Source organism: Phacochoerus africanus, chromosome 5 (assembly GCF_016906955.1).
Source record: "Phacochoerus africanus isolate WHEZ1 chromosome 5, ROS_Pafr_v1, whole genome shotgun sequence".
Taxonomy (NCBI): domain Eukaryota; kingdom Metazoa; phylum Chordata; class Mammalia; order Artiodactyla; family Suidae; genus Phacochoerus; species Phacochoerus africanus.
This window is the reverse complement of record NC_062548.1, coordinates 137,358,978-137,385,251: the sequence shown is the minus strand read 5'-3', so window position 1 is coordinate 137,385,251 and position 26,274 is coordinate 137,358,978. Positions and strand designations below refer to the sequence as shown.

At 44.5% G+C, this 26,274-nt stretch overlaps 1 protein-coding gene across 2 annotated transcripts; it reads right to left on the bottom strand.

Moving 5' to 3' along the window:
• Window positions 1-257: 257 nt before the first annotated feature.
• On the bottom strand, window positions 258-8,265 carry FAM110C (family with sequence similarity 110 member C). Of its 2 annotated transcripts, none has more exons than XR_007135219.1 (2): window positions 7,031-8,265; window positions 258-2,756 (listed from the first exon to the last, which is right to left on the bottom strand). XR_007135219.1 is itself a non-coding variant. In XM_047782746.1 (2 exons), the coding sequence occupies exon 1, from the start codon at window positions 8,079-8,081 to the stop codon at window positions 7,104-7,106; it is 978 nt and encodes a 325-aa protein (XP_047638702.1). In that variant the 5' UTR covers window positions 8,082-8,265; the 3' UTR covers window positions 258-2,756; window positions 7,074-7,103. The 2 variants fall into 2 exon arrangements, 1 of the variants encoding a protein (XP_047638702.1); XM_047782746.1 differs by having other exon boundaries at window positions 7,074-8,265.
• Between the last annotated feature and the right edge of the window lie 18,009 nt (window positions 8,266-26,274).

Sequence of the window (26,274 nt, the reverse complement as noted above, 5' to 3'; positions counted from 1 at the left end):
CAATTGGAGCTGTAGCTGCCAGCCTACACCACAGCCACAGCAATGCCAGATCCCAGCCGCATCTGCGACCTACACCACAGCTCACAGCAACGCTGGATCCTTAACCCACTGAGTGAGGTCAGGGATCGAACCTGCAACCTCATAGTTCCCAGTCAAATTCATTTCCACTGCACCACGATGGGAACTCCTTTTTTTAATCTGAGAAAAACATTTTTAAGCAAAAGACTGATGAAACAAGTAAAGAAAAATCAATGTGCTAAATGTTCAAATTGTTTTTATTGCATATTCCATCTCCATCTAGAAGACTCTGGATGCCACATGACTTGCCTGGGTCAAGTTTTGGGATATTTTCCTCATTCCTACTGGTAATCGATTAAGACGATATTAGGAAGAAAGAGTGAACACAAAAGATATGAGTAAGTATAATAAACATACTCTGGCTTCAATTTTTCACATTGTACAAATTCATAAAGTAATTTTAATGATAAGACTTTATTTTTTTAATACAGAATATGCAGTATTGCACTTCTGTTGCAAGTAGTGTGTAGGGAAAAAAAAAAAAACACCTCTGTTTAGAAACTGCCATAATAACTGTCTGGCCTCACAAACTATAACTATAGGACTGTACTTTTAACCCACTGAAAAGGGCAACGTTTGATCCCAGTGTCAGTGACCAAGAGTTAAAAACTACCTGCACGGGTACGTTATGAGGACTCTTCCAGTTACGTGAATACCTTTTGGTCCGAGGCATTGCTTACCTCTACCCATATATGAGTGACACAGACACCGTCCAGCTGTTTTCCTTATCAGTACTTTTTCCTTTCCTTGGTGTTTAATCATATTATTTCATATGCTGTTCTTTCATGAACAAATAAAACCATTTTGCAGCAGCAACGACTGCGCGCCCTTGTGAACATCCATGACAAGCTCTTTGATTCAGACTCAGCTGTCAGGTTTCATTTGCTCCAAGCCACTCAGCAAATTGGGAAAATTCAGAATTAGGAGACGACTTCTCGCCTCCAAGCACACACTGAGCCCTGATGCTGAAGTGTGACTCTGAATGGACCAGAGGGAGTGTTAACCCAATCCTGTCGGAGTCCAGGGACACCCTGCTCCTGCTTCACACCCACTTCTGACATCTCCTCTCAGCAGTCCCCTCCACAGAGGCACAAATGCTTCTGGATGATCTTGGTGCTTTTAAACAGTAGCCAATTCGTTTTTACATTTTTTTATGTATTAGGTATGGTTGAGCCTGCAGCATTTTGACCTTAGATAAATCTGACTGAGGTTTCAGTCCATCCTCTTCTGACAATAGAAAGGCACATAACAGTTTTACTTCCAAGGTTCACACACAAAATCCGTGGAACTGCCAGTAAGGGAACACTGCATCTATGAAAACCTCCTGAGAAAACACCGTCATCCTTGACACTCTTTCCAACTAAGTGCAACCCAGTGAACAGCAAAACAGCAGCATTCCTAGGGGAACAACGGGGACAGTTTTCTTAGAGCAGGAAATCTTCGCCTGTGTAAAGAGTCTACGCGGAGAGAGGTACATCCGTCAGCCAATAGAGCCTCTCAGAATGCCTCCTGTGAAGTTATTTAAAGCCAGTCCCTAGGCTACGGAGCACTTCAGAGTACTGAACACTCTGCTTACAGTCAACAGTTGAAAAGTCAGTTCAACAACATATACAAAAAGAGAACCAAGGAGAGAATGCTCTAAAATTATACTGATTAAAACTAAAACCATATGAAGTGTAGGATTACTATTTAAGACCAATAGCTATGTAAAAATAAATATTTAAGTAACTCGAGGGCCAAGTCTCACAGTAAAAATTACAAAAATGCAATATTAAACAAATACATGGCTATATCAAAATAGATTGGTTTTTAGGATATTTTACTATTGAGAAAGCAATTTCTCTTCCCTCCCTATTCTTCTAATAATTTTATTCTCGAAGAGGCATATTTTGATAAAACATTGCAAGCTCTGGGTCATAAATTTTCCTTGGGATTTCATCATTGATAGAAAATTTCTCTCAGAAGTTTCTGAATCTGAAATCTCTTTACCCTGAGTGTCATGAGCCAGTTCAGATTTAGGTTCCAGGAACACCTGACTGACAACATTCTGGTCCTCGAGTCTCCCAGCCACCCAGAGGCTACCCCCTGGTCTCAAACACCCTTTTTCCACAAAGGGTGAACTGGTGACCCATTTGGGATGACTGTGTGATAGGCAGGGAGTGAATTAGATTGAAGGCCAGGGCACATGCCCCACATCCTGAGTCCATGTTCTGTCCACACGGAGGCTTATACCATGGCATTCATGCTTCAGTTTCATGCTCTTTGTTTTTTTAAAATTAATTTAGATATTTTTAAAATGTATCATGGCACCTCTTTGTCAGCAAGCTACTCAAAAAGATGCCCGAGAAAATATTTTGAGGCAGCTTTCCCCTTTTCTGCTCCCCTCTGGAAGCAAGGCTAGGCCACCCTGCACAAGAAAATATCTTCCAGAGCCTCAGCTGTGTCAACAGTTATAACCCAGCTAATTTCCAAGTTCGGTGTTCCCATCTGCTCTGTTGCATTTCCAGCTTTTTCCAAAATTCCTTAAGCTTCTTCGCTGGTGTGCTTTATTCCTGGGAAAACGATGAGCATACGGACACCTGGGTACATCAGACCAAGCCCGGCAGTGAGGGCGGCCCTGGACGCCCAGTCATCCAGACCCGCTTCAAGGAGCCCCCGAGGTCGGGAAGACTTGCTTCCTGCAGAGTAAGGACAAAACTGTCAATCAACACCAGTCTAGGCAAGAGGTATAAAGCCAGGTATTGCACTACAAAGTCTGGTCCCTGTAGTCTTTGGTTTTGTGATATTTTATGGGTTGTTTTTTTTTTTTTTGGTCTTTTTAGGGCCGCATCCATGGCATATAGAGATTCCCAAGCTAGGGGTCTAATTGGAGTTGTAGCCACTGGCCTACACCACAGCCACAGCAATGCCAGATCTGAGCCGTGTCTGTGACCTATACCACAGCTCACGGCAATGCTAGATCCTTAACCCACAGAGTGAGGCCAGGGATTGAACCTGCATCCTCATGGATGCTAGTCAGGTTTGTTAACCACTGAGCCACAATGGGAACTCCTATTTTCTGCAGTTTAAACATCTCCTTTGTGCCTATTAATTTTGAAAAGAGGTCAGTAGCAAAAATAACTATCATCTGGTTTCTCTGCACTCATTTTCTGGCAGGACTTTTTTTAGGGCAATAAAGAAAATTTTCTGCGATTGTTGGTAGAGCCAGTGCTAACTAACACAGAGCTGGACAACAAAATAGAACACGAAGTAGGCAGTCACATAAAGATTTGAAGGCAAACAGATTCTTTCCTTTCGAACATAAATCTCTCTAAAAGGCCCAGGGGTTGGCCTGAAGACAGACGGAGTAGCCTTTTGCCCCTCACGCCGCTAGTTTACCTAAAATATGCTCTTAGTTGGTGACTACAGAGCTTCCCACTGGTCAGAAAAGAAAGAAGCAGAAGGGAAGAGCATCCCAGTCTGTGTGTTCTGCTGCCCAGGGTGTCTTTGCAGATAATGAGAGTTCCAGCCCCCAGATTTCAGCCGCCCTGCATTTATCAAAGAGAAAGGTGAAGAGAGTTAAGGCTGAGATTTTGGGGTTGAAATTGAAATATTTGGGGTTTTGGGGGTTTTTTTTTGTCTTTTGTCTTTTTAGGGCCTCCCTGCGGCACATGGAGGTTCCCAGGCTAGGGGTCCAATCGGAGCTGTAGCCGCCGGCCTACACCAGAGCCGCAGCAACAAGGGATCCAGGCCGCGTCTGCCATCTACACCACAGCTCACTGCAATGCCGGATCCTTAACCCACTGAGCAAGGCCAGGGATCGAACCTGCAACCTCATGGTTCCTAGTCGGATTTGTTCACCACTGAGCCATGACGGGAACTCCGAAATTGAAATATTTATCCCTAACTGATTCAAAGGACAAGTTACCGTCCTTTTATAACAATATTAAAATCAGTAACATATATTCTAAGCAAAAGACAGAAAACCAGAAACCTAAATTTTGGCAGGCCTCTCATTTTAATGAATTGAAGAAGAGGAAGATCAAACACCAGCAGAGAGAAAAACGGTTTTCATGAATTATACATTGGGAAACAGAACACCAAATTATTCATGTATAACTATCCATCACTCATGGATCCCAGTGGAATTGCATGCAGATTCTGTGAGTCATTTTCCAGCTCAGATATTCTAAGTTTTGAAAAGCAAATAGTTTTACGCCATGGGGTAATAAATTTATGAACGTTTTATTTAATTCTGGATAGGATATTCAAATTTTAAATTATAATACCTCTACCTACCAAGGGGGTAAAAACCTCCATATAGAATTTGTTTTCTTTTTCATTTAGAAAGTATATCTTTGTTCATCTAAAATTTTCTGCATTTTTCATAAAATCCTATAATGAATCCATATGGATTCCAACATAAATGTCCTGATCAGCTGAAGAAAAATTACAGCCTGCCGTCTTGCTCCCACAGCTTCCAGAAGTTGGGGAATTAATTTCAGACAATTAATCCTGTGAGGAAAAGTCAACTGCATTTTGTTCAAACTGCCAGAGAACCCTTCCTGAAGCAAGTGAAGGGTCCAGGCTCTCTCCTGGCTTTTCTCCAGAGGAACTCGTGTCTGCAGGTGGTGAGTCGAGGGGCTGTGGTTGTGGGCAGACATCACCCCAGTCCCCAGGAGCTGGAGAGAGCCCAGGACGTGCATTTCTTCCTTACACTCCTCCAAGCAGACAGCTCTTGAAGTTCAAAGAACTCGAGCTGTTTGGGGTCTAGGGGAATAAATCTGTGGAGGAAATCTGTATAGAGCTGGTGATTGCCAACGACATACAGTAAATTGGGCAGGTTGTGTGACACCTGTCTCCCTTTTCTGAACAATAATACGAAACAGCTCAGAAGACAGTGACACTGTGAGCAAACAGGACTGCACAGAGGGAGGGAGAGGCGAGAGAGTGAACCCTGTTCTCCTGCAGAGATCTACCCTGGGCAGTTTCCTCTCTTGCCTCAACCTCTTCTCTGTGTCAAACAAAGTGAAAGTTCTTACAGGTTAACCAACCTTCTTAAATCTTTCATAGGCTCAGACCTAAAAGGAAAGGCTACATGGAAAGGTACTTCATAGATTGAATCCTAAATTCTGGCTCAGACATTGACATTGGAGCATTGGGGATGAGGGTGGGGCTGGGTCCAGAGGGATCGGAGGAGCGTGCTTTTATGTTTATGGTGTCAGGTTTTATTTTGGTTTGTTTGTGCACCATTGTGTTACTTCTGCACTATTTGCACCACCAATTTTACCTACACTCTGCATAAAACACAGTGCACTCTGGCCACCTGGAAAGAATTTATTTATAATCACTTTTTACAAACTCAGTAGGTTTTTTTTTTTTTTTCCTTTTGGGTTTCAATCATGGAACACAGACATACAGATTATTGACTACGTGAAATCATAAAGTGTAGGGGTTGGAAACCACCTGCTCTCTGTTTTCATTGTATGGACAATGGACGTTTAAGCTAAAAGTGTGGGAGTGATTGCTAAGAGAAGGCAGGCCTCCAGACTCCCCACTGAGTGCTCCATCTGCTCCACACTGACCCTCTGGGATCAGACTATCCCCTGCGTCTTCCCTTCACCACCTCAAGGTGTATGTGCATGGCTAACTGGCCCTTGCCAGCATTCACTCATCTCAGTTCCCAAGACAACTGGTGGCAAGTACAAGCTACCGTGTTGTTTTCACTTTACATTCTGAATGTGCTATGTACACTCCTTGGGGATTAGGCTAGTGGATATGTCATGGTCTGCAATAAGCCACAAGGAAGACCTTAAGTCACAATCCCGAGTTCAAGGGAAACAATGAACTGGTCTCTTCTTGAGAACTACTACACCTGTACTAAGGCCATGGCCACTCAGGGAAGTTAGGCTGTTTTCAGTCCTCAGACACAGGTAGGCTGTTTACCAATACTTCCCATGGCAGACTCCCCCACCAAGCTGAAGACTGATACTGGGTCTTCAATTGGTCTATCTCAACGGCAGACGAAATACTTCCACCACAGGCATTTCCGGACATATGTACCAAGTTGTAGTACAAGGTCAGGGAAAACAAAATGCTGTAACGTTTAAAATCTTGGTTCTCAAGGAGAAGGTTGAAAGCACACCTTCCTTTCTATCTGCACCACCCCAGAAATGCCCTCCACAGAGGGGACGGTGCGGACAAGCATTCCTTAGTTCCTCGGTGGGAAAGCCCTGTGCTCCTGAAGTTCAGGAGGAAGACATTTACCTCCCATGTTACCATCAGAGGCCAAGCAAATACAGACTCACCACTGAGGAGAACTCTAAGGCACTAGGTAGGATCTAGTCCTGCCCCAACTCAACAACCAAAGCTCCTTCTCCTGAATGAAGCTGCTCCGGCGACTCTCCTTAGAAAGGTCTCAAGACAGTTTGAACAAAATTTAGCCAAATAGAGATCTTTGCAGCTAAAGGGATACGTCAACTGCTAACAAGGTTCTAGAGAGAGTTCTTTCTCTCTCCTGCTTTGGTAAAGGCCTCCTGGAAGTGCAGAGCCTTCAGTTCTGCGGCATGGGAGAGGGTAGCCCAACCCGAGGCCCACAAGCTGACTAGTCAGCTCCGATGGGTCCAAGCTCAGGAAGCCCACAAGTCAATTCACACAGGGTCTGGGGCTCCCAGGCTATTTTCAAAGCAGGGTATAGCAGAGATGTTAAAACTCCTTTCTGACTGCGCATTTATAATTCCAATTCCTCCTGTTTTTACAATAATAAACCAACAGGTGTTACTGTACAGAACTACCTTCCTGGCAGCCAGAAGGCACACTCAAAAGAAACGGCACAAAGAAAAGGCGGGGGACCTGGGTTGCCAGCACAACTGGTGGACCTGCACTCTTGAGCAGCGCAGGAGCCTCTGAGTCTCTCTCTCTAGGGTCTGTTGTGCTTTAGAGGACAGGGCCCTCCCAGCTCGGCCACACTCACCGAGCCCTCATAGACACCCCTCCCGGGCTTCCTGGAAGCGCACCTGGGGCCAGGTGTCACCAAGGCGCAGGGGTCACGCCGGGCCCTGCAGCCCCTGGCCCGGGGCCTCTCTGGCCTTCTTACAGGTGTACAGCCACTTGATGATACGAGCGTTCCTCTCCACCACGGAGGTGGTGCCGGACCCCTGCTCCGTCAGCTCGTCCTCCTGCAGCCCCTCGTCGCCGCCGCTGTGCCGGGAGAAGCCGCTATCGGAGGTGGCGACGCTCACGCTGCGGACCTTGAGGGCGACGCGATCCGACGCCGCGGAGAAGTTCTCCCTCCCCAGCGCCTCCACCACCTCGGGCTCCAAGCCGCAGTACTGGAAGAAGGTGTCGAACTCGGCCAAGGATGCGGAGTAGCGGGAGCTGAGGTCGGACTGCGAGCGCTGCAGTCCCCGGCGCCTCGCTCCTCGCAGGGTCCCGGGGCGAGGCCCCTCGAGCTCTGGGTCCCGGGGCGCAGCCGGGACCCTGGGGGCCGCCGCGACAGGCGGGGCGGGCTCCGGGAGCGCCGGGGGCCCTGGGACTGCGGGAGCCACTACGCGGCCGGGCTCAGTCCGGGCAGCCTCCTCGGCCCTGCCCTCCTCTCCCACGCGGGACACGCCGGGGGCCGTCTTGTCCTTGACCGGCCCCTGGAAGAGCTTCTTCACCAGGCTCCCCCTAGGGCCGTCGGCTCCCTGCCCTCGGACGAACTCACATTTCTGCCGGTAGATGACCAGCGAGTCTGGCCTCAGCGGCTTCCGCGCTATGGCCCTGCGCGCCACGGGCCCGGAGACTCGGGCCGGGGGCCGAGGGTCGCCCGTCTGTCCTTCGACCGCCTCGGGGCTGTTGCCCTCGCCAATCGGGCCTGGGCCCGCCCCCGGCGCACCCCGCACGTACTTGGCACGGTCGGCTGCCAGCCTCTCCACAGCACTCCTGCGCGCCGGCTCCGCCGCATCCCGGGCCCTGGGGGCCTCGAGGTCCCGGAACAGGAGCCGCTCGTTTGGGGGCGCGTCCAGGGTTGGCAGGGCGCGCATCCTCGGGGATCCGCAAGGCTCGGCGCACCGCGGAAACGCGCTTCCGCTGCGGCTCCCGCCCGTCCTTTTACCAATTCCGAACTCGGGCGGAATAGAGCGGCGCCCCAGTTCCCGCCGGCTGGTCTGGAGTCAGGGCGAACCGGAGTCCTCACGGATTGGCTAATCGCTGGAGTACTCGCCCGTCCGGCCCCGTCCCCTCAGGCCCCGGCCCCGCCCCTCAGGCCCCGCCCTCAGGCCCTGGCCCCGGCCCCGGCCCCCACCTCCGGCCTGGACCGGGGTCCACGCCCCCGCCCCGTGCCCCAGTCCCGGCTCCCACCCACACGCAGTCCTAGCAGCCAATAGGCCGGAGGGCTGCGCGCTGAGCCCCGCGCTCCGAAGCTGTGAGGGACTCGAGGGCGCCGGGGGGCAAAGGGTCCGGGAGGGACTGAGCTGGTTCAGATCCAGGTATCAGCCGCCTCCTCCCAGCCTGGGAGTGCCTCGGGTTGTCGTTGAAAGCTGGCACTTCCGGACTTGGGGGAGGGCAGAGCGAACGGGATTCGCCCCCCCCCCCCCCCGCCGCCCTTGGCAGGTGTCTCAAATCCTTTGAATTCTTAAAGTGACCTCAACTGTTTGGAAACTTGACTGTTTTAATTCCCTAAATTATCACCTGGGCACTGCTTATACCGAAAGAGAACGCAGTCTGTTTGTTAGGTAGAAAGAACCCAGGAATCTGGTAGGGACCTGGGTCACGTCGTAGCTCAGGCAGGAGGCCGGCTGTGAGCCTGACAAGACCCGAGCACCTGGTGCCGGGACTCGCAGGAAGCGGAGGCGAGGCTCCCTGGATTTGGAAAAACCTGAACAGATTTCCCAGAATGATTGCCGTTTTTACCGTAATCGACGCAGCGGGGAAACCACGGGTTCACTAGGGCAGTGGATCAGCCTAGGAATGTTAAAGGTTTAAAAGAAAACATTTCCAAAATTCCATTTTTTCGAAAGTTGGACAAAGGACTAAAAATATCTGCCAGACGAGTGAAATGTCCACGTTATCTCATGTTAAGGCCGACTCAAGATAATGCTGACCTCTCAAAGCTGCGGTTGAGTGTGCCTGGTGCGGGGCTCCCCAGCTAGTCTGTGGGCTGCGGGCAGTGGCTCCCTTACATCAAGGTCTGTTTTGTTTCCAGAAACGCCAGTGGGCACCAGGAGGGGCCTGTTTAGGGGTTAGCAGGGGCAGCAGCTGAATGTTTTCAACCAGGTTTGGCGAATGCTTACCATCTAGCGACCCAGGATCCGAGAACCGCAGCAGGTTGCAAATGGGTTCTGAGACCTTGAATTTCCTTGAAGCAAAATCCCATAGTCAGTGACAGAACAGGAGAAACCAGGCCTCCTGAGAACCAGCCGACCCAGGTAGTGTCACCGGAAGAGGCCCCACTGATCGGAAAAGACTGACCGTGGTCCTGGGGAGGAGGAGGGAGAGAGAGAGAGCAAAGGGGGGGCGGGGAAGACATTCTGAGCAGAAGGGGAGGAGGGGAAAGCGGGGGTGGGTGGAGAGGGAGGGGGAGAGAGAGCTGGGGAGAGGAGAGAGAGAAAGCAGGAGGCGGGGGAGGGAGGTGGGGAGAGAAGCGGGAGGGAGAGAACAAGCCGAGCTGTGAGAGAGCGCCTGCACCAGCTTCCCATAATAGGACACTATTGGTGGAAGGGCCAAAGTCCAGAGTTTTCTCTGCTTGGGCAGCCTGGTCTATTGTCAATCTGAGAGAGGAAAAAAAAAAAAAAAAAACTTTTAATTGCTTAGCCCTAAGTGGCTCCTTTTCCTAATTTGCACTTTAGCGTCCAGAGAAAGGGAACTCCCAAACAGAGGACATCTGGTATTTGCCTGAGCCTGGATCCACCATTTATTATCTATGTTCCATTGCACATATAACAAACCTCTCAAGACTTTTGTCAGTTGTAAACTTCCTCATTTTTGTAGTTTAGAAAATCCATTGCTTTGTAGTGAGCACTAAATGATTGTTAAAGAAAGATCTAGGCTTAGGTCTCTGTTGTGGCTTTTAAAGAGGCTGTCAGGTTGGACTTCTCAATGCCTCTGGTTGCTCATCTATAAACTAGAGCTTATTACACCACCTGCTCGGGCATTTGTTGATGAGATAACACATATAAGGGGCTTAGCACCAGTATCTGGTAAGATCACGTTTTCAGTAAATAAATTTATGGTTGGATGATCATGGTTATGATTAGTCAGTTGTCTATCATGTTTTAAATGAGGTTAGTGAATTCGCATGTGACTATTGAACATAAGGGTAAAATAAAACTGCTATAAAGTTGTATTTAAGATTTATTGCTATTAAAGCTAATTATATTTCTATCCACAATTTCCTATCTATTAAGAAGATAATTAACTGGATAAATAGAACTGGAGTAATAGGATACAAGAAATATCATAAATAAACTGTTCATATTGCTCAACTGCTAGCTTAGAATTTGAGCCTAATTTCCACCCTGGCATTATCTCAAAAGACTTGGTCAGAGCAGGAAATATCGCTTACAGACCCAGTGATCCAGAAACTACTCCTAGGAACTTATGCTAAGGAACCCAGAGCTGTGTGCACAGTATGTGGATATTCCTGCAGACAGTTAAAATCAACCTACATTCAACAATAGAAAGAAGGTTAGATAATGTATGACATACTCCTGGGACTGAGTATTGTGTAATCACGTACAGGCATGCTTCCACAAGATATTTTACAGAGTGGGACATGACCATGATGTATGTGAAATTTTTTAGAAAATAAGACAAATGTAGTGGCAGCTTTGAATAAATTTCTGGAAACATAAAACTTACCAGACTAAAATCATAAGAAATAGAAAATCCAAATAGACCTATAACAGTAAGGATATTGAATCAGCAATCAAATCTCTACTGTCCAAGAAGAGCTCCGGACCTGAGTCTTCACTCACGAAACTTTTAAAGAATTAATGCCAGTCCTTCTTAAACTTTTCTCAAAAACTGAAGGAGAAGGAACCCTTTCTAACTCATTCTATAAGGCCTTCATTACTCTGACAACAAAGTCAAACAGAGACTCCAGAGAAGAAATCTACAGGTCAATATCCCTTAGGAATATCAACGCAAAAATGGTTAGCAAAACACCAGCAAGCATGATCCAGCAGCATACTGAAAGGATTATACACCATAACCAAGTGGGATTATTCCTGGAATGCAAGGGTGATTCACCACATGAAAATCAATCAGTGTGATATGTCACATCAGCAGAATGGAGGGGGAAAAAGAACATATGGTCATCTCATTCGATGCAGAAAAAACACGACAAAATTCAACACCGTTTCATGATAAAAACACTCAATAAACTAGGAATACAAGGAAACTATTTCAGCATAATAAATGTCATATGTGAAAAACCCTAGTGAACATTGTACTCAGTGACTGAGAGACTGAAAGCTTTTCCTCTAAGATTAGAAACAAGACAAGGATGCCCACTTTCACCAATTCTACGTCAGCATAGTAATGAAAGTTCTAGCCAGAGTAATTATGCAAGAAAAAAAAAAACACAAAATCCCTACAAATAGGAAAGGAAGAGATAAAATTTTCTATGTTTGCAAATGATATGATCTTATATGTAGTAAACTCTAAAGATTCTACACACACACACCCACACACACACAAACCTGTTAGAATGAAAGAAAATTCAGCAAATTGGGGGATATAGGTCAACACACAAAAATCAATTGCATTTCTATATATTAACAATGATCAACCTAAAAACAAAATTACAAAACAATTGCCTTTACTATAGAATCCAAAGAAGAGTAAAATACTTAGAGATTAATTTAAAATAGGAGGTAAAATACTTACATGATAAGAACTACAAAACATCACTGAAAGAAATTAAAGCAGACATAAGTAAATTGAAATACAGCCCATGTTAACGTTTTAGAAGACAGTCTTGTTAAAAAGTCAATACTACCCAAAACTGTCTACAGATTAAGTATAATCCCTATGAAAATTCCAGTGATATTTTTTGCAGAAAGAGTAAAAAAAAAAAAAAAACTATCCTAAAATTCGTATAGAATCTCAAGGGACCTCAAATAACCAAAAAGAACTTGAAAAAGAACAAAACTGGAGGATTTACACCCCTGATTTCATGACTTACTATAAAGCTATATAAAAAGGGTGTGGCATTGGCGTAAACACAGATATAAAGACCAATGGAATAGAAAAGAGAGCCTGAAGATAAAACCTCACATATATGGTCAAATGATTTTTGACAAGGGTACCAAGACCATTCAATAGGAAGGGACAGTCTTTTCAACAGTTAATGCTGGGGGAGTTCCTGAAATAGCTCAGTGGTTAACGAATCTGACTAGGAACCATAAGGTTGTGGGTTTGATCCCTGGCCTTGCTCAGTGGGTTAAGGATCCGGCGTTGCCGGGAGCTGTGGTGTAGGTTACAGACGCGGCTCGGATCCAGCGTTCCTGTGGCTCTAGTGTAGACCAGCAGCTGTAGCTCCGATTGGACCCCTAGCCTGGGAACTTCCATGTGCCGCAGAAGCGGCCCTAGAAATGGCAAAATGACAAAAAAAAAAAAAAAAAAAGCAGTTAATGCTGGGAAAACTTGGTCTTTACATGCAAAAGAATGAAGCTGGACTTTTACCGAACTCCATATACAGAAATTAACTCAAATTGGATCAAGAACCTAAAATATAAGGCCTCAAACAATAACTTTTAGAAGACATAAGACAAAACTTTAAGATGTTGGATTTGGCAGTGATTTCTTAGATATGACACCAAAGGCACAGGTAAGAAGAGAAATAGACAAATTGGACTTCATGACAATTTTTTTAATGAGTGCATCAAATACACTACAGGGTAAATAAGAACCCATAGAATGAGAGGAAATATTTGCCAATCATGTATCTGATATAGGATTAATATCCAGAATATATAGAGAACTCCTAAAAGACAACACAAAAACAAACAAAAAAATTCAAAAGTTGACAAAGGATTTAAATAGACATTTCTCAAAAAAGGATTATACAAATGGCCAATAATCACATGATATGATATTCAACATCAGTAATCATTAGGAAAATGTAAATTCCCAAACCAGAAAACAACCAGTGCAGGTGAAGATTTGGAGAAATCAGGACACCTGTGCACTCTTGGTGGGAGGGTAGAATGATGAAACTGCTGTGGGAAGCAGCATGGCAGTACGTGCAGAACTAAAAATAGAGTTACCATATATTCCACCAGTTCCACTTCTGCTGTATATCCAAAAGAACTGGAAGCAAGGTCTTGAAGAGATATTTGTCCACCATGTTCATAGCACCATTATTCACAGTAGCTAAAATGTCAAAGCAACACAAGTGTCCATCTACTGATGAATAGATAAGCAAATTCTACATACATGCAATGGAATATTATTCAGCCTTTAAAAGGAAGAAAATTTTGCATTATACTACAACATGGGTGAACCTTGAGGACATTATGCTGAGTGAAATAAGTCAGTTACAAAAGTATAAATACAGTGTGACTCCACTTATATGGGGTACTTAGAACAGTCAAAATTATAAAGACAGAAAGTACAGTGGTGGTTGCCATGGGGTAGGGGAGGAGAGTCTGAGGAGCTGGTGTTTAATGGGTATTGAGTTTCAGTTTCATGAGATGGAAAAGTTTATGGAGATGGAAGATGGTGATGGTGCACAGCACTGTGAATGCATGTAATATCTCTGGCACGGACATTTAGAATTGTTAAGACGGGAGTTCCCACTGTGGCTCAGGGGTGATGAACCCGACTAGCATCCATGAGGATGCAGGTTTGACCTCTGGCCCTGCTCAGGGCGTTAAGGATCCAGCATTGCCACAGCTCTGGTATGGGTCAAAGGTGCAGCTGGGATCTGGTATTGCTGTGGCTGTGGCGTAGGCTGGCAACTGTAACCCCATTTGATCCCTAGGAACTGTCATATGCTGTGGGTGTAGCCCTATAATGAAAAAAAAAAGGTTAAAATGGTAATTGCTATGCTGTGTGTATTTTACATTACAAAAGTGGAAAAAAGTAAAAACTTTGGTACAATCATGCTATGGAATATTACTCAGCAATAGAAAGACATGAACTGTTTACACCCAACTTGCGTAACTCTGCAGTGAATTATGCTGAAAAAAATCCCATCCCAAAAGTTTACATTCTGTATAGTTTCACCTGTATGGCATTCTCAAAATGACAAAATAGTGGAAAAGGAGAACAGATTAGTGGTGCCAGGGCTTAGGGAAGAAAAAGAGAGAAGTGAGTCTAACCATAAAAGGATGGATGAGGCATTCTTGTGGTTGCGGAATGTTCTGTGTCTTCGCTGTGAATTGCTGGTTGTGACATTTTACTAGAGTTTTGCAAATATCACCATTGGGGAAAACAGGGTGAAGAGCACACTGGATATCTCTGAATTTTTCTTCTATTTGCATGTGAATATTTTTATCCTTATGTTTAATAATTAAAAAACAAAAATAGTAATATAAATGAGTGAATAAATAAGGTGTATCAGTTACTCCAGTACTTTAGCTTCTGAGTACATTGCAGAGCATCATAAATATTTGTTGGGAACTTACCATGTGCAGAACACTGTTTTAGCCCAAGATACAGCAACAAACAATGACAATTTAAAAGAACAATAAGCACAAGCCGTACTCCAATTGATGCATCTCTTTTCAAGTTAATTTAACATTAGTTTTAGCCTTAATGATCAAAGTGTTTGCTGGATTTGTTTTCTGATAGGAATGTTATGACTGGATTTTAAAATTGAGTTATAAACACATTCATTTGCAAATAACTGCAATAACTCAAAATCATATTACTTAATTATTTTTGGGTCAGATTTGTAGACAGACAGACACTTCACCCAGGTAAAGGTGCTCATTTACCTTTCCTGTGACAGACTCTGGCTATAACATTTATTCACGTAATAGGGATAAACATTTGTTTGATTAAAATAGCACTGGGGAGTTCCCGTTGTGGCGCAGTGGTTAACGAATCCGACTAGGAACCATGAGGTTGCGGGTTCGGTCCCTGCCCTTGCTCAGTGGGTTAACGATCCGGTGTTGCTGTGAGCTGTGGTGTAGGTTGCAGACGCGGCTCGGATCCCGCATTGCTGTGGCTCTGGCGTAGGCCGGTGGCTACAGCTCCGATTCGACCCCTAGCCTGGGAACCTCCATATGCCGCGGGAGCGGCCCAAAGAAATGGCAAAAAGACAAAAAAAAAAAATAGCACTGGACTGGACTTCCAGTCCTAGCTCAGTGGTATGAACTCGACTAGTATCCATGGGGATGCAGGTTCAATCCCTGGCCTTGCTCAGTGGGTTAAGGATCCGGCATTGCTCTGAGCTGTGGTGTAGGTCACAGTTGTGACTCAGATCCCGCATTGCTGTGGCTGTGGCGTAGGCCGGCAGCCACAGCTTGAACTCAGCCCCCTAGCCTGGGAACCTCCATATGCCATGGGTGCAGCCCTAAAAAGACAGGAAAAAAAAAAGGCACTGGATGATTTTAATGAATTTCTTAATAGAAGGTAAGGGATATTTTAAAATTTATTTATTATTCAAATAAATTTGGCAATACGCCATCCTCTCTCAACTTATGAGCCAATAAGAACATGGAGAATCTATCCTTGAATTTATCAGTCATTTAAAACTATTCACTTAGAATGGATAAGCAATGAAGTCCTGCTGTATAGCACAGGGAACTATATCCAGTCTCTTGGGCTAGACCATGATGGAGAATAACAGAAGAAACAGAATGAATGTGTATGTGTGGCTGTACAGCAGAAATTGGCACAGCATTGTAAATCAACCATAATTTTTAAAAACTCTGCAAAATTATCAGGATCCAAAGCTATTTTTTGCAATATTTATCACCTATTGATGGTAAATTATTAAAATTCCTATGGGTCATATTATTTAATTTGGAGTTAATTAAAATGAAACTGTATAAATAGAATATTTTATAAATGCATGTGCTAAGTGTTGATATGGCCAAGGCCTTGTAATGCATGCTGGTTCAGATAAAATGAAGGATCCTTCTTCCTAATCTGTGTACACACTCATCCACGCATAAGCGTGTGTATAATGTGGGTTATGTATTTAACATGCACATAGTTCAAAGGAACGAACATTTAGTTAAAATTATAAAACTAAACTCCTAATTCTGGGTATTCCCATAAATAACTAAATGAATTTGTTCACATCATTTAATTTTTCTGAGTCTCAGTTTCCTCATCAGTAAAATGATATAATAATATCTGCCTTTTATCTTTTATAGTGTCATCATAAAAATCAAATTGGGAGTTCCCATTGTGGCTCAGTGGGTTATGAACCCAACTAGTATCCATGAGTATGTGGATTTGATCCCTGGCCTTGCTCAGTGGATTAAGGATCCGGCATTGCTGTTAGCTGTGGTGCAGATTGCAGACTTGGCTTGGATCTGGTGTTGCTGTGGCTCTGGTGCAGGTCAGCAACTGCAGGTCTGATTTGACCCCTAGCCTGGGAACTTCCATATGCCGCAGGTATGGCCCTAAAAAAGATAAAATAAAAAAATAAAACTGAGGAGTTCCCTGGTGGCCAAGCACTTAAGGATCTGACATTGTCACTGCTGTGGCTCAGGTCACTGCTGTGGTGTGAGTTCAATCCCTAGCCCCAGAACTTCTGCATGCTGTGGCCGTGGACAAAAAATCAAATTAAGAAGTAGATATGAGCAAGATTTCATAAGTAGAGAGGGTTCTTCAAACACAACCTTTAATTGTAAAACACGGCAGAATTTTGCGATAAACTCAATTTAGTTAACAATTTTTGAATGACTAAATAAACTTTTAAACATATGATTAGTAGAAAAGTAAGGGCATGTTACAGATGCCCATAGGTCACTCTCCAAATGTCTACAGGTGCTCCTGAGCAATTTATCCTCTTCTAATTAAGCTTGTTTTGCTTCAATATATGAACAACCAAGAAAAATGATAATTTATCATGGCACTTTGTTCTCCGTTATGTTTAATTATATAAACACTAACTATGTTTAATTATGACTTATTAACACTAATTTTAAAAGCTTATTCTGTCCTGAGAATAAACTAAGAGAATAGGAAAAACATAACCTCCTTGCCGGAGGGGAACATTTCTCCCATTGACACGTTACTTGAAATCATACTATTTAGTAACAGCTCCAGTGCTGTTACTAGTATAGTCGCTGAAATGATTCCACCAGCTCCACAGCACTGTAAATATAATAGTTCTTTTGGTTTTTTTAACCCGTGGCATATGGAAGTTCCCAGGTTAGGTGTTGACTCGGAGCCGTAGCTGCCAGCCTGCACTGCAGCCACAGCAACGCAGGAAGCATCAGCAACCTACACCTACACCACAGCTCACAGCAATGCCAGATCCCTAACCCACTGAGCGAGGGTAGGGATTGAACCCACATCCTCATGGATACCAGTCAAATTCATCTCCGCTGGGCCATGACAGGAACCCCCTATTTGTTTTTGACGTAGCTCAAATTGACACAGATTCAGCTACTTGTGGGCTAAACAGTGTTTGTGATGGGTTACGTTATCGACCGTTTAATACTCTTGTCTCTACGGGAGGATATGTTTCAGGTTCCCTTAAATTTATTTGTAAGTGGACTTTGGAAACATCCATTTGTAATATGCCTATACCCTCATGTAACAATATTGCTCTATCTTTTATTAAAAATGCACTGCATTTAACTACATATGATATGATAATAATTAAGAAACAAAGAATGCTTTTCTAGTATTTCCTTTTCCTATTTAGAAGCATCTAGGTCATTCTCTGCTCTGTGCTTCAGAAGAAGGCTGAGGACAAAAAAAAAAAAAAGATAGATTCAAGAAGGTATTTCCTGGCATTTGGGGATCAGCCGCTCAGGCCTGAATAGAGGAGTGGATGGGGAGGAAGTGAAATGGACTCCGTTCAAAGACAATAAAGCTGATTCAGGGCAGCACCTGATGTTGCAAGAGCCATGCTTCCTGGTTCCTTCTTACCTCCAGACCGGATAACACCCTCCTGGGCCCAGACTGGAAGAGGTGTCGGAAAGGAGATTCGAGGTGAGTAGATGCTGATGATGGTGGGTGTCAAGGCCCTGCCCCGCTGCTTTCAGTGCGCTCTGGAGACCCGGTGGGAAAGGGAGGCAGCAGCCATCATGATAGGCGTGGGCTCTGAAGACATCCTTACAGACCTTCCCTCAGCAAGGGCCAGCATCATAGACGAGTGCCTCAGAGCTGGTCCTGGGCCCCTACTGGCGGGAAAAGGATCAGCAAAGAGCGGCAGGCACGATGACCAGAGGCCAGAGGGAGCAAGGACAATGTAGCAGATGCCGTGTTAACAGATGACAGCCAGAAATCCACAGCTGCCACACATCCTCCTGTGCCTCATGTGGCTCCGGGAACCTAGGTGGGAGCCTGCATAAATGAGTGGGCAGAAAATCCAAACTGAGGGGGCGAAAGGAGAGCTGGGAATCTTTTCCTGCAAACATTAGGAATTAAATGGACATTAGCAAGCAAGGCGGTCTTCATAAACATTCTAACACCCCTCTTAAGAAAGAATATTTTGGTTATAAACCACAGTCTTAGGAATAATTTATTTTGCATTAAAATACATGTTTAAACTTAGGGATTGTATTGATTTTTTGTATAAATCTCTTGAGTAGAAAGTAAATTATAGAATATTATGTGCATTTTGATATCTAAAGAAAAAGAATAGGAAACAATATGTCATTTTGCATACAAAACCATAAAAATATGGTAAGAATGTACACCAAATTTATTGGAGAAGTTCGTTTGGGGAGGAAGCAAGTGAGACGGGGGCTTCAAGTATAGCTATAATGTTTGTTTTTAGGAAAAATAGTTAAAACATATTAAAATATGTAAAACTCACTCTTATTCTTCCTCGCTGTCAGAATAAGCCTTTAGTAAAAATGCCAGTGTTATCATCTACTAGTTTCTTTTTCCCTCAGTGGCAGTTGATATTGATGATGACAGGGCAGTTCAAGTATCTACAGAAATGTGTTGATGGCGTCCCTGGTGGCTCAGTGGATTAGGAATCTCATGTTATCACTGTGTAGTTCAGGCTGCTGCTGTGGCAGGGGTTTGATCCCTCACCTGAGAACTGCATGCCATGGGTGTGGCCAAAAAAAAAAAGACGAAATGTGCTAGAGCTGCAAAGCTGCCCCCAACCTGGGGAGGTAAACGCCCTCTGCTGTGGGACACCGAGGCACCTTGCTGAATGCTCCTCAGGAGAGCCACTGAGTGGACACCAGAAGCTGAGTCTTAAATGTTGCTGTATAGAGGAGCTCTCTCTGCTGCCTGCCCGTGGACAGACTGCGGCCTTAAAATTCAATATCCTCCACTGAGTGCAGAGGTATGTTAAAGTAAATCCACTGGCACTCATTCCAGCAGACAGAATGTCAGATAAAACTTACCAAAAATGCCTTCCCATAGTCAAAAAATCATCAACACCGAAGCTGATTGAATTAGGGAAGCTCTGACACGGTGCTTCTTTAAATATTTTACAAAGACGGTAATGGAAAGATGACACCTGTTTGGGGGAGATGGATTAATATCTCCCAGTAGGAGAGACCAAAGTTATTTTCAAGTCTCTTTATTATTTTTATTATTTTGTCTTTTGTGTTTTTAGGGCCGCATATGGAGGTTCCCAGGCTAGGTGTCGAACAGGAGCTGTTGCTGCCAGCCTACGCCAGAGCCACAAAACGCCAGATCCAAGCCACGTCTGCGACCTACACCATATGTCACGGCAACATGGGATCCTTAACCCACTGAGCGAGGCCAGGGATCAAACCCGTTCCTAATCGGATTCGTTTCTGCTGCGCCACAACAGGAACTCCTCTTTACTATTTTTAAGGTTCATTTTTTCTCATTCAAAAAGTAACAGAAATGAAAACAAAACAAAACATTTCTGCACATGGTACCTAGTATGCATAAACTCACAGGGCAGGAATACACTGGTTCCACCCAGGGTCTGGTTGAGCCTAAGCCCGTGTAAGCTGATACTCTGGGGCGGTGCTGCTGGTGAGGCATCCCCTGCAGCTTGGCCAGTCCTCCCCAGAGGTCTCTGCTTCCAGCCACACTACCCTGCAGCCCAGCTCCATCCTTTCTGCTCTTTGTTCTTGCCCTCCCTCTGAAATTATCCAGCAGCTCTGCACACAGGAAACTTGAGAGGAGCTCAGAGTCTGCCTGGTGCTGTCAGATGTATTGTTTTTAAATCTTCATGCGTTATGTTTTCTAATCACGTTATGTAGATTCCTCAGGACCAGAATCTTAACTTTTCCATGTGTGAATCCCTAACTAACAAAGTATCTGTATTCAGTAAGTAATCAAAGAAGTTTGTCTATTAATCTGTATTTGTAGTTTCTTGGTCAATAATGAACATCTCTGCTTTTCAGCGACTTCTTTAAATAAGTCATTAAAATGCATCACTCTGGAGCTCCTGTCGTGGCCTAGCAGGAATGAATCTAACTAGTGTCCATGAGGAAGCAGGTGCGGTCCCTAGCCTCGCTCAGTGGGTTAAGGATCCAGCTTTGCTGGATAGTCACAGACGTGGCTCTGATCTGGCATAGCTATGGCTGTGGTGTAGGCTGGCAGCTGCAGCTCCGATTCAACCCCTAGCCTGAGAAACTCCATATGCCGTGGGTGTGGTGCTAAAAAGACACACACAAAAAAAATGCATCACTCAGATTTCGATTATTACAACATATTTTCATGTTTAAGTTTTACTCCATAATCAGAAGTTTAATTACAGTAGTCATATTTTTTTGCAAACCTTCACATATGCTTCCGCATATACATAACAGCCAATCCCTGAATCTAATATGAAAGATAAATTATAGTTTTTAAAATTATTAAATATAAGTCTTTGATTGACTAGTAGGTTCTTTGCCTTCTTTTATTCAAGCTGAGGAATCTGAAAATTGACATTATTACTTAAGTGCTGTGTTACATTCTAGTTATTATAATGCAAAGTTGTGATATTACAGAAATGCTAATGAAGAATGAATTCAAGATTTATTGGTTCATTGCATAAACATTAAAATTTTTTTCAAGCTGAGTTTGTAAATCAAAATTAAATTTTTCTCTCCATCAAAAACCACTTTTATTTTCAATAAAACCATTGCCCCAAAGTGCTTTTTACTATTCCTACTAACTGGTGTTAGGGTAGGTTCACTATAAGATACAGAAGATCTGATTATAATTAGGGGACCATGGACCTTTGTGTGCCTGGCTCAATCCAGTTTATACCTATTATCCTGACATAAGTATTAATTGCCCCTCTAAACTGTGTCATTGTTTGGATAGCCCTTCTGGTTATACTGCCTATTCTAATCAATTGTGTGTCTTATGCAGATAAAGTAACTTTTACTGGGCTCAATTTCCTATTTTTGTTTATTTTTATTTTATTTTGTTGCTTTTTAGGGCCTCACCCACAGTGTATGGAAGTTCCCAGGCTAGGGGCCCAATCAGAACTACAGCTCCTGGCCTACCCCACAGCCACAGCAATGCAAGATCAAGCCACGTCTGCAACCTCCACCACAGCTCATGGCAACACCAGATCCTTAACCCACCGAGCGAGGCCACGGATTGAACCCACATCCTCGTGAATGCCAGTGGGATTCATTTTTGCTGCACCACAATGGGAACTCGTCAATTTCCCATTTTTAAAGTGAGGAGCTCTACCTAGATGATAGGTCAGGGGTCCAGCGCCACCACTGTAACCTGTAAAGAAAGTGTGGATAGGTCTGAAGAGTGATGTTGCTTATAGTTTGAGTTCTTGGGATAACAAATTTCTTCACCAAAGAAATTCACAGAAAGACCGCCTTAAGACAGTTACTTCATATAAAACAAAAATCCAAATTCTGCTCTCTGGTCAGACTCTGGCATGCCAGTGTTTGCTAAGCTCTGAGTGACTCACTCCTCTTGTAGCGTCTTGTCAAGAATGACAAAACCCTCTCAACAATCAACCATTTTCCTACATAGGCCTTTACGTTAAATAAACTTTACCTCCTCTGTCGACACAGTCTGAGGAGAGAGACAGCCGGGAAAAGCAGGAAGAAACAATACGAACCAATGGTGAGGTTGGTCAAGAAAGATGCGCATTTTCAGCAATAGCCCAAAGTGGGGCCTCTGATGCTTTTTTGGGGGGCGAGGGGGGGTGCGTGTGGAGCTGGGCATTGCCTCAGGGGCTGCTTTGGAAGAACACATCTACTGAAAAAAGGATTTCCAACCCGAATGCCCAGGATATTTGAAGTCCTCCAAAGTAATTCAAGAGATCTATAAACTATTTTCGGTGTTTTGAAAATACATGTGGGAAGTCTTCATCAGCTTTACAGCTGTATTAGCTTATCCAGAGGATCAGATTCCCGTGCTCTCAGCCAGCCTTCTGTGCTGGGTGCATTATGATGGGTGCAAGACAGACACGTAACCAGACAAGAAAGCCTAGTTGAGGCAGTTCCGCAACAAAGGACTGCTGACCTCCCTCTATTCATTTTCTGCGAGACGTTTTGATCATAGAAGTCGGAGTACCTGTAGTCCAGGTGTTACATGCACCTCCCTTTGAATAGTTCTTAGGCTTGGAAGTTGGTGAGGAAGATTATAGGCTTTGCTGAGAGTAACCAAAAGCGCTCTGCAGTGAGAAGGATACAGGCTGCATCGTTATGCAATTTGCATGCAAGTTCCATAGAGTAGACACTGATGTCAGCTGATAATCCCATCTTCTTCATCCTCTGCTCCATAACTGCCCTTGCGCTCTGGCGGGGACACTGCTCTGTTTGGATGTTCTTCCTTCCAGACACTGAAGATCCTCCTGTGTGTCACGGGCCTTGCTCTGAGCAGTCTCTGCCGCATAGTTGCTCCTGTCTAGAGTTTTTACTGCTAACTACAGAGAGCTCTTGGATTATTCTTGGCTGCACCCGCAGCATGTGGATGTTCTCAGTCCAGGGACTGAACCCATGCCATAGCAGTGACCTGAGCCACAGCAATGGAAATGCTGGATCCTTAACTGCTAGGCCATCAGGGAGCTCTGAGAGTTCTGGGATTTTATGAAGGTGTTTTTCTCAAGATGCAGTCACTATATGCAATTTTTTTTCTATTGACTTCCATCCGATTTGCTCTAGAATTTGCTGGGTGCCTGCCTTGCTAATTGCAGAGGTCAGTGTTTCTTACATGGTAAACCTGACCAAGTAGAAGGAGGCCCTGGGCAGGTCATGGGGAATAATGACAGGTAAATGTGACAGGTTTGGAGAGGCCCCAAAGGCCATGCGGGGGTGAGATTTCAAATGCTAGGAGACAGGCCTCGCTGACTCTTTCTGATTAGGAAAGTGACCAAATAGTGGGAGCCTAAATAAATTAGAGTAGTCTGATTTTCTTGGGCCCTAAGTCAAAGTCATATTTTAAAAAGGATTTTCTATTTAAGCCCCTAACCCCAAGAAGTGAAGTGTTTTCCCAAGTGGCCTACAGAACTGTGGGAGGAGGTATTTACAGGAAGCTCAGGGAAACAGGTTTTGTCATGAAATAGTTTCGGAAATGGCCTCTTAATTTATCCTTTTTGTGACTAAGATTGCACAATAACATTTTAAACAACTTCTGCACTAAAAAGAATCCATTTAATTTTGGTTGCTATGTAACTTCTCAAGCTCACTGGAGAGCAAGGTTTGTGCTTGCATATATGTGTCACTGCACATCAGTCAATATTCTGCCAAACTCTGACGCATAGGCCTTGTTCAGAAAGAACAGGAAAATTCAGTATAAAAGCCTTTTTAATACTGAAAAATCTGAAAAGAGGTAATATATGTGTTAAATTCTTGTTAGATGTCATCCCCTCGCCCCTTACCACAGAGTAACCCACGTCAGTTATTGAACAGTAGGCGTTCTTTCTCTGGAGCACCACAATACCTGTTTTAATTTAAGCTTATTTCCTCTTGCTAACATTCATATACTTTCGAAAGAAAGGATCAATTTGTAAAAACCTGTTCCTGTAATAATGAAAATATGTTCCTTTCACTAACTTTTAAGTTTCCTCTTACTGTTCAGTTATCAGTTTGAATCACTTTGGTCACCTTTTTTTGAACTCTCATTAGTTTTCCATTCTCTTCCTTATAATCACTCTAAGGCAGCTTTGAAGTTCATCAGAAAACAAGAAACAAAGGGAATAGAGACGTCCTGGTACAAAGAAGGCAGCTGAGTCATAGCTCCTGAAGCAGAAAACTCCAGGTACTCTGTGTGTGATGGCCCGGGGTGGGGGGCATCTGTGACAGCCCAGGAGCGGTCTGTGACGGCAGAGGGGAGGCTGCCTCACCCAGCGGGGGGCAAAGACCACCGGGAGATGAGACCCCTGCACCTGCCAAGGCCCCCAGGAGCTCCAGAGTTGCAAAATTACGCCACGGCGACCTGATGGGCACTGAAGCAAACAAACAAAGACGCCTCAGAAATATTACGGGATGCCAGTCAAGATGACAAAGGGACTTAATTGTTCTTCCTTAACAAGAACTCAGAGGAGTTCCCATTGTGGCTCAGTGGTTAACAGATCCGACTAGGAACCATGAGGATGCGGGTTCCATCCCTGGTGTTGCTCAGAGAGTTAAGGATCCGGCGTTGCTGGGAGCTGTGTTGTAAGTCACAGATGTGGCTCAGATCCTGTGTTGCTGTGGCTGTGGTGTAGGCCGGCAGCTACAGGTCCAATTGGACCCCTAGCCTGGGAACCTCCATGTGCACCGGGTGCAGCCCTAGAAAAGACAAAAAAAGAAGGAAGCAAGAACCAGAGCCCTGGATCTTGAGTTTACTCCTTCCAACAGTGGCATTTTAACCCGAGTGGAAGAAAACATTTGTGTCAAATTGTAGTCATGTGTTAATAAGTCTCTCTATAAAGCCTTGAAGGCCTCGTGCCGGTGCTGATCTTCAATACATATGATTTCACATGATCAGTAGGCAGTTCACACATTCCCTGAGCTTGTTCTGAGGAGGAAGATGCGGTTTATGGAAGCTAAAGACCTGTATCAGGAAACCTAAGTATATTGTCCATGGCTGTGCCAAGAAATGAAGGGGCTGTTGTGGAAAAGGCAGTGCCTTGGATATTTGCCCTGAGCAGCCACGGGACAAGCAACCCTCTGTGATACAGTGGAAGATTAATAGTGTCACATTACGTGACATTGCCTCTAAATCTCTAACTCAGGGAGATTAGGAAGTTTCCAAAATCCATGACTGAGAACTGGATATTAATTAAACAGAAGGTAAATAATAAATTACCTCTTCAAAGATGCACTTTCTGAGATAGTTGAAAAGCTTAATAATTTATTTTGTACTTTAAGAAGGAAGTTTATTCATTTTGAGATAGTTTTTTCTTAAAGATCTAGGCAATGATAAACCAGAAGAGATAGCTGTGTGGGCACACTTGCTCCAATTTCTGGCTCATACAGCAGGTTCTGATGTGAATTAACATGGGGATGGGGAGAGGCATTGATTTAAAAGCCGGGGAGTCTGGGATAGAGTCCTGGCTCTGTCAGCGACTAGCTCCACGGCCTGATGTACTGTGTGGGACAACCCCCCTTCTAGGTCCGTGGTTTTTCTAGGGTCCGTGAAGGGCACTACATGGAAAGTCTCTGGTGCAGCCCATGGCCTTTCTCTTCCTCTAATGAATTCTTTCTGCCTTTACCCACAGATATAGCTTCTTTCCCTCAGTTCTGAGACCTTGGCCCTCCCTAAGCCAGGAAGTGTGCTGGACGAAGGCAGGTGAGAGTGTGGACACCGTTTCCCCGGCAACCTCCTACAGGACACTTGGGGCAAGGAAGTCTATGGGGATTTGGTCCAAGTCCTCGATTTGGTATTCCGGTTGAGCAGACTGGCAGTGGTTTTTAGCCTAAGAACTCTTGTCTTCCTGTCCCAGGGGTGCCCTTAGGTTGCAGTGATGGGAAACCTGTGACCCTGTACCATGAAGGAGCCGCCTCAGTCAATCCTTAGGGCTTTATTACAGTTTTTAAAGAAATAAGGATGAAATAACCCATGTGGAGATGTCTCTATCGACCATTTTAATTTCTAGAAAAACGGGAGTGTGTGCTGTAGTAGGCTCTCTGTACTCATGGCATAGTCCTTCGACTCTCAGTGTTCCTGGACCCTTTGCTCTGCAGCGCTGCAATTCCTCTTAAGCAGGGC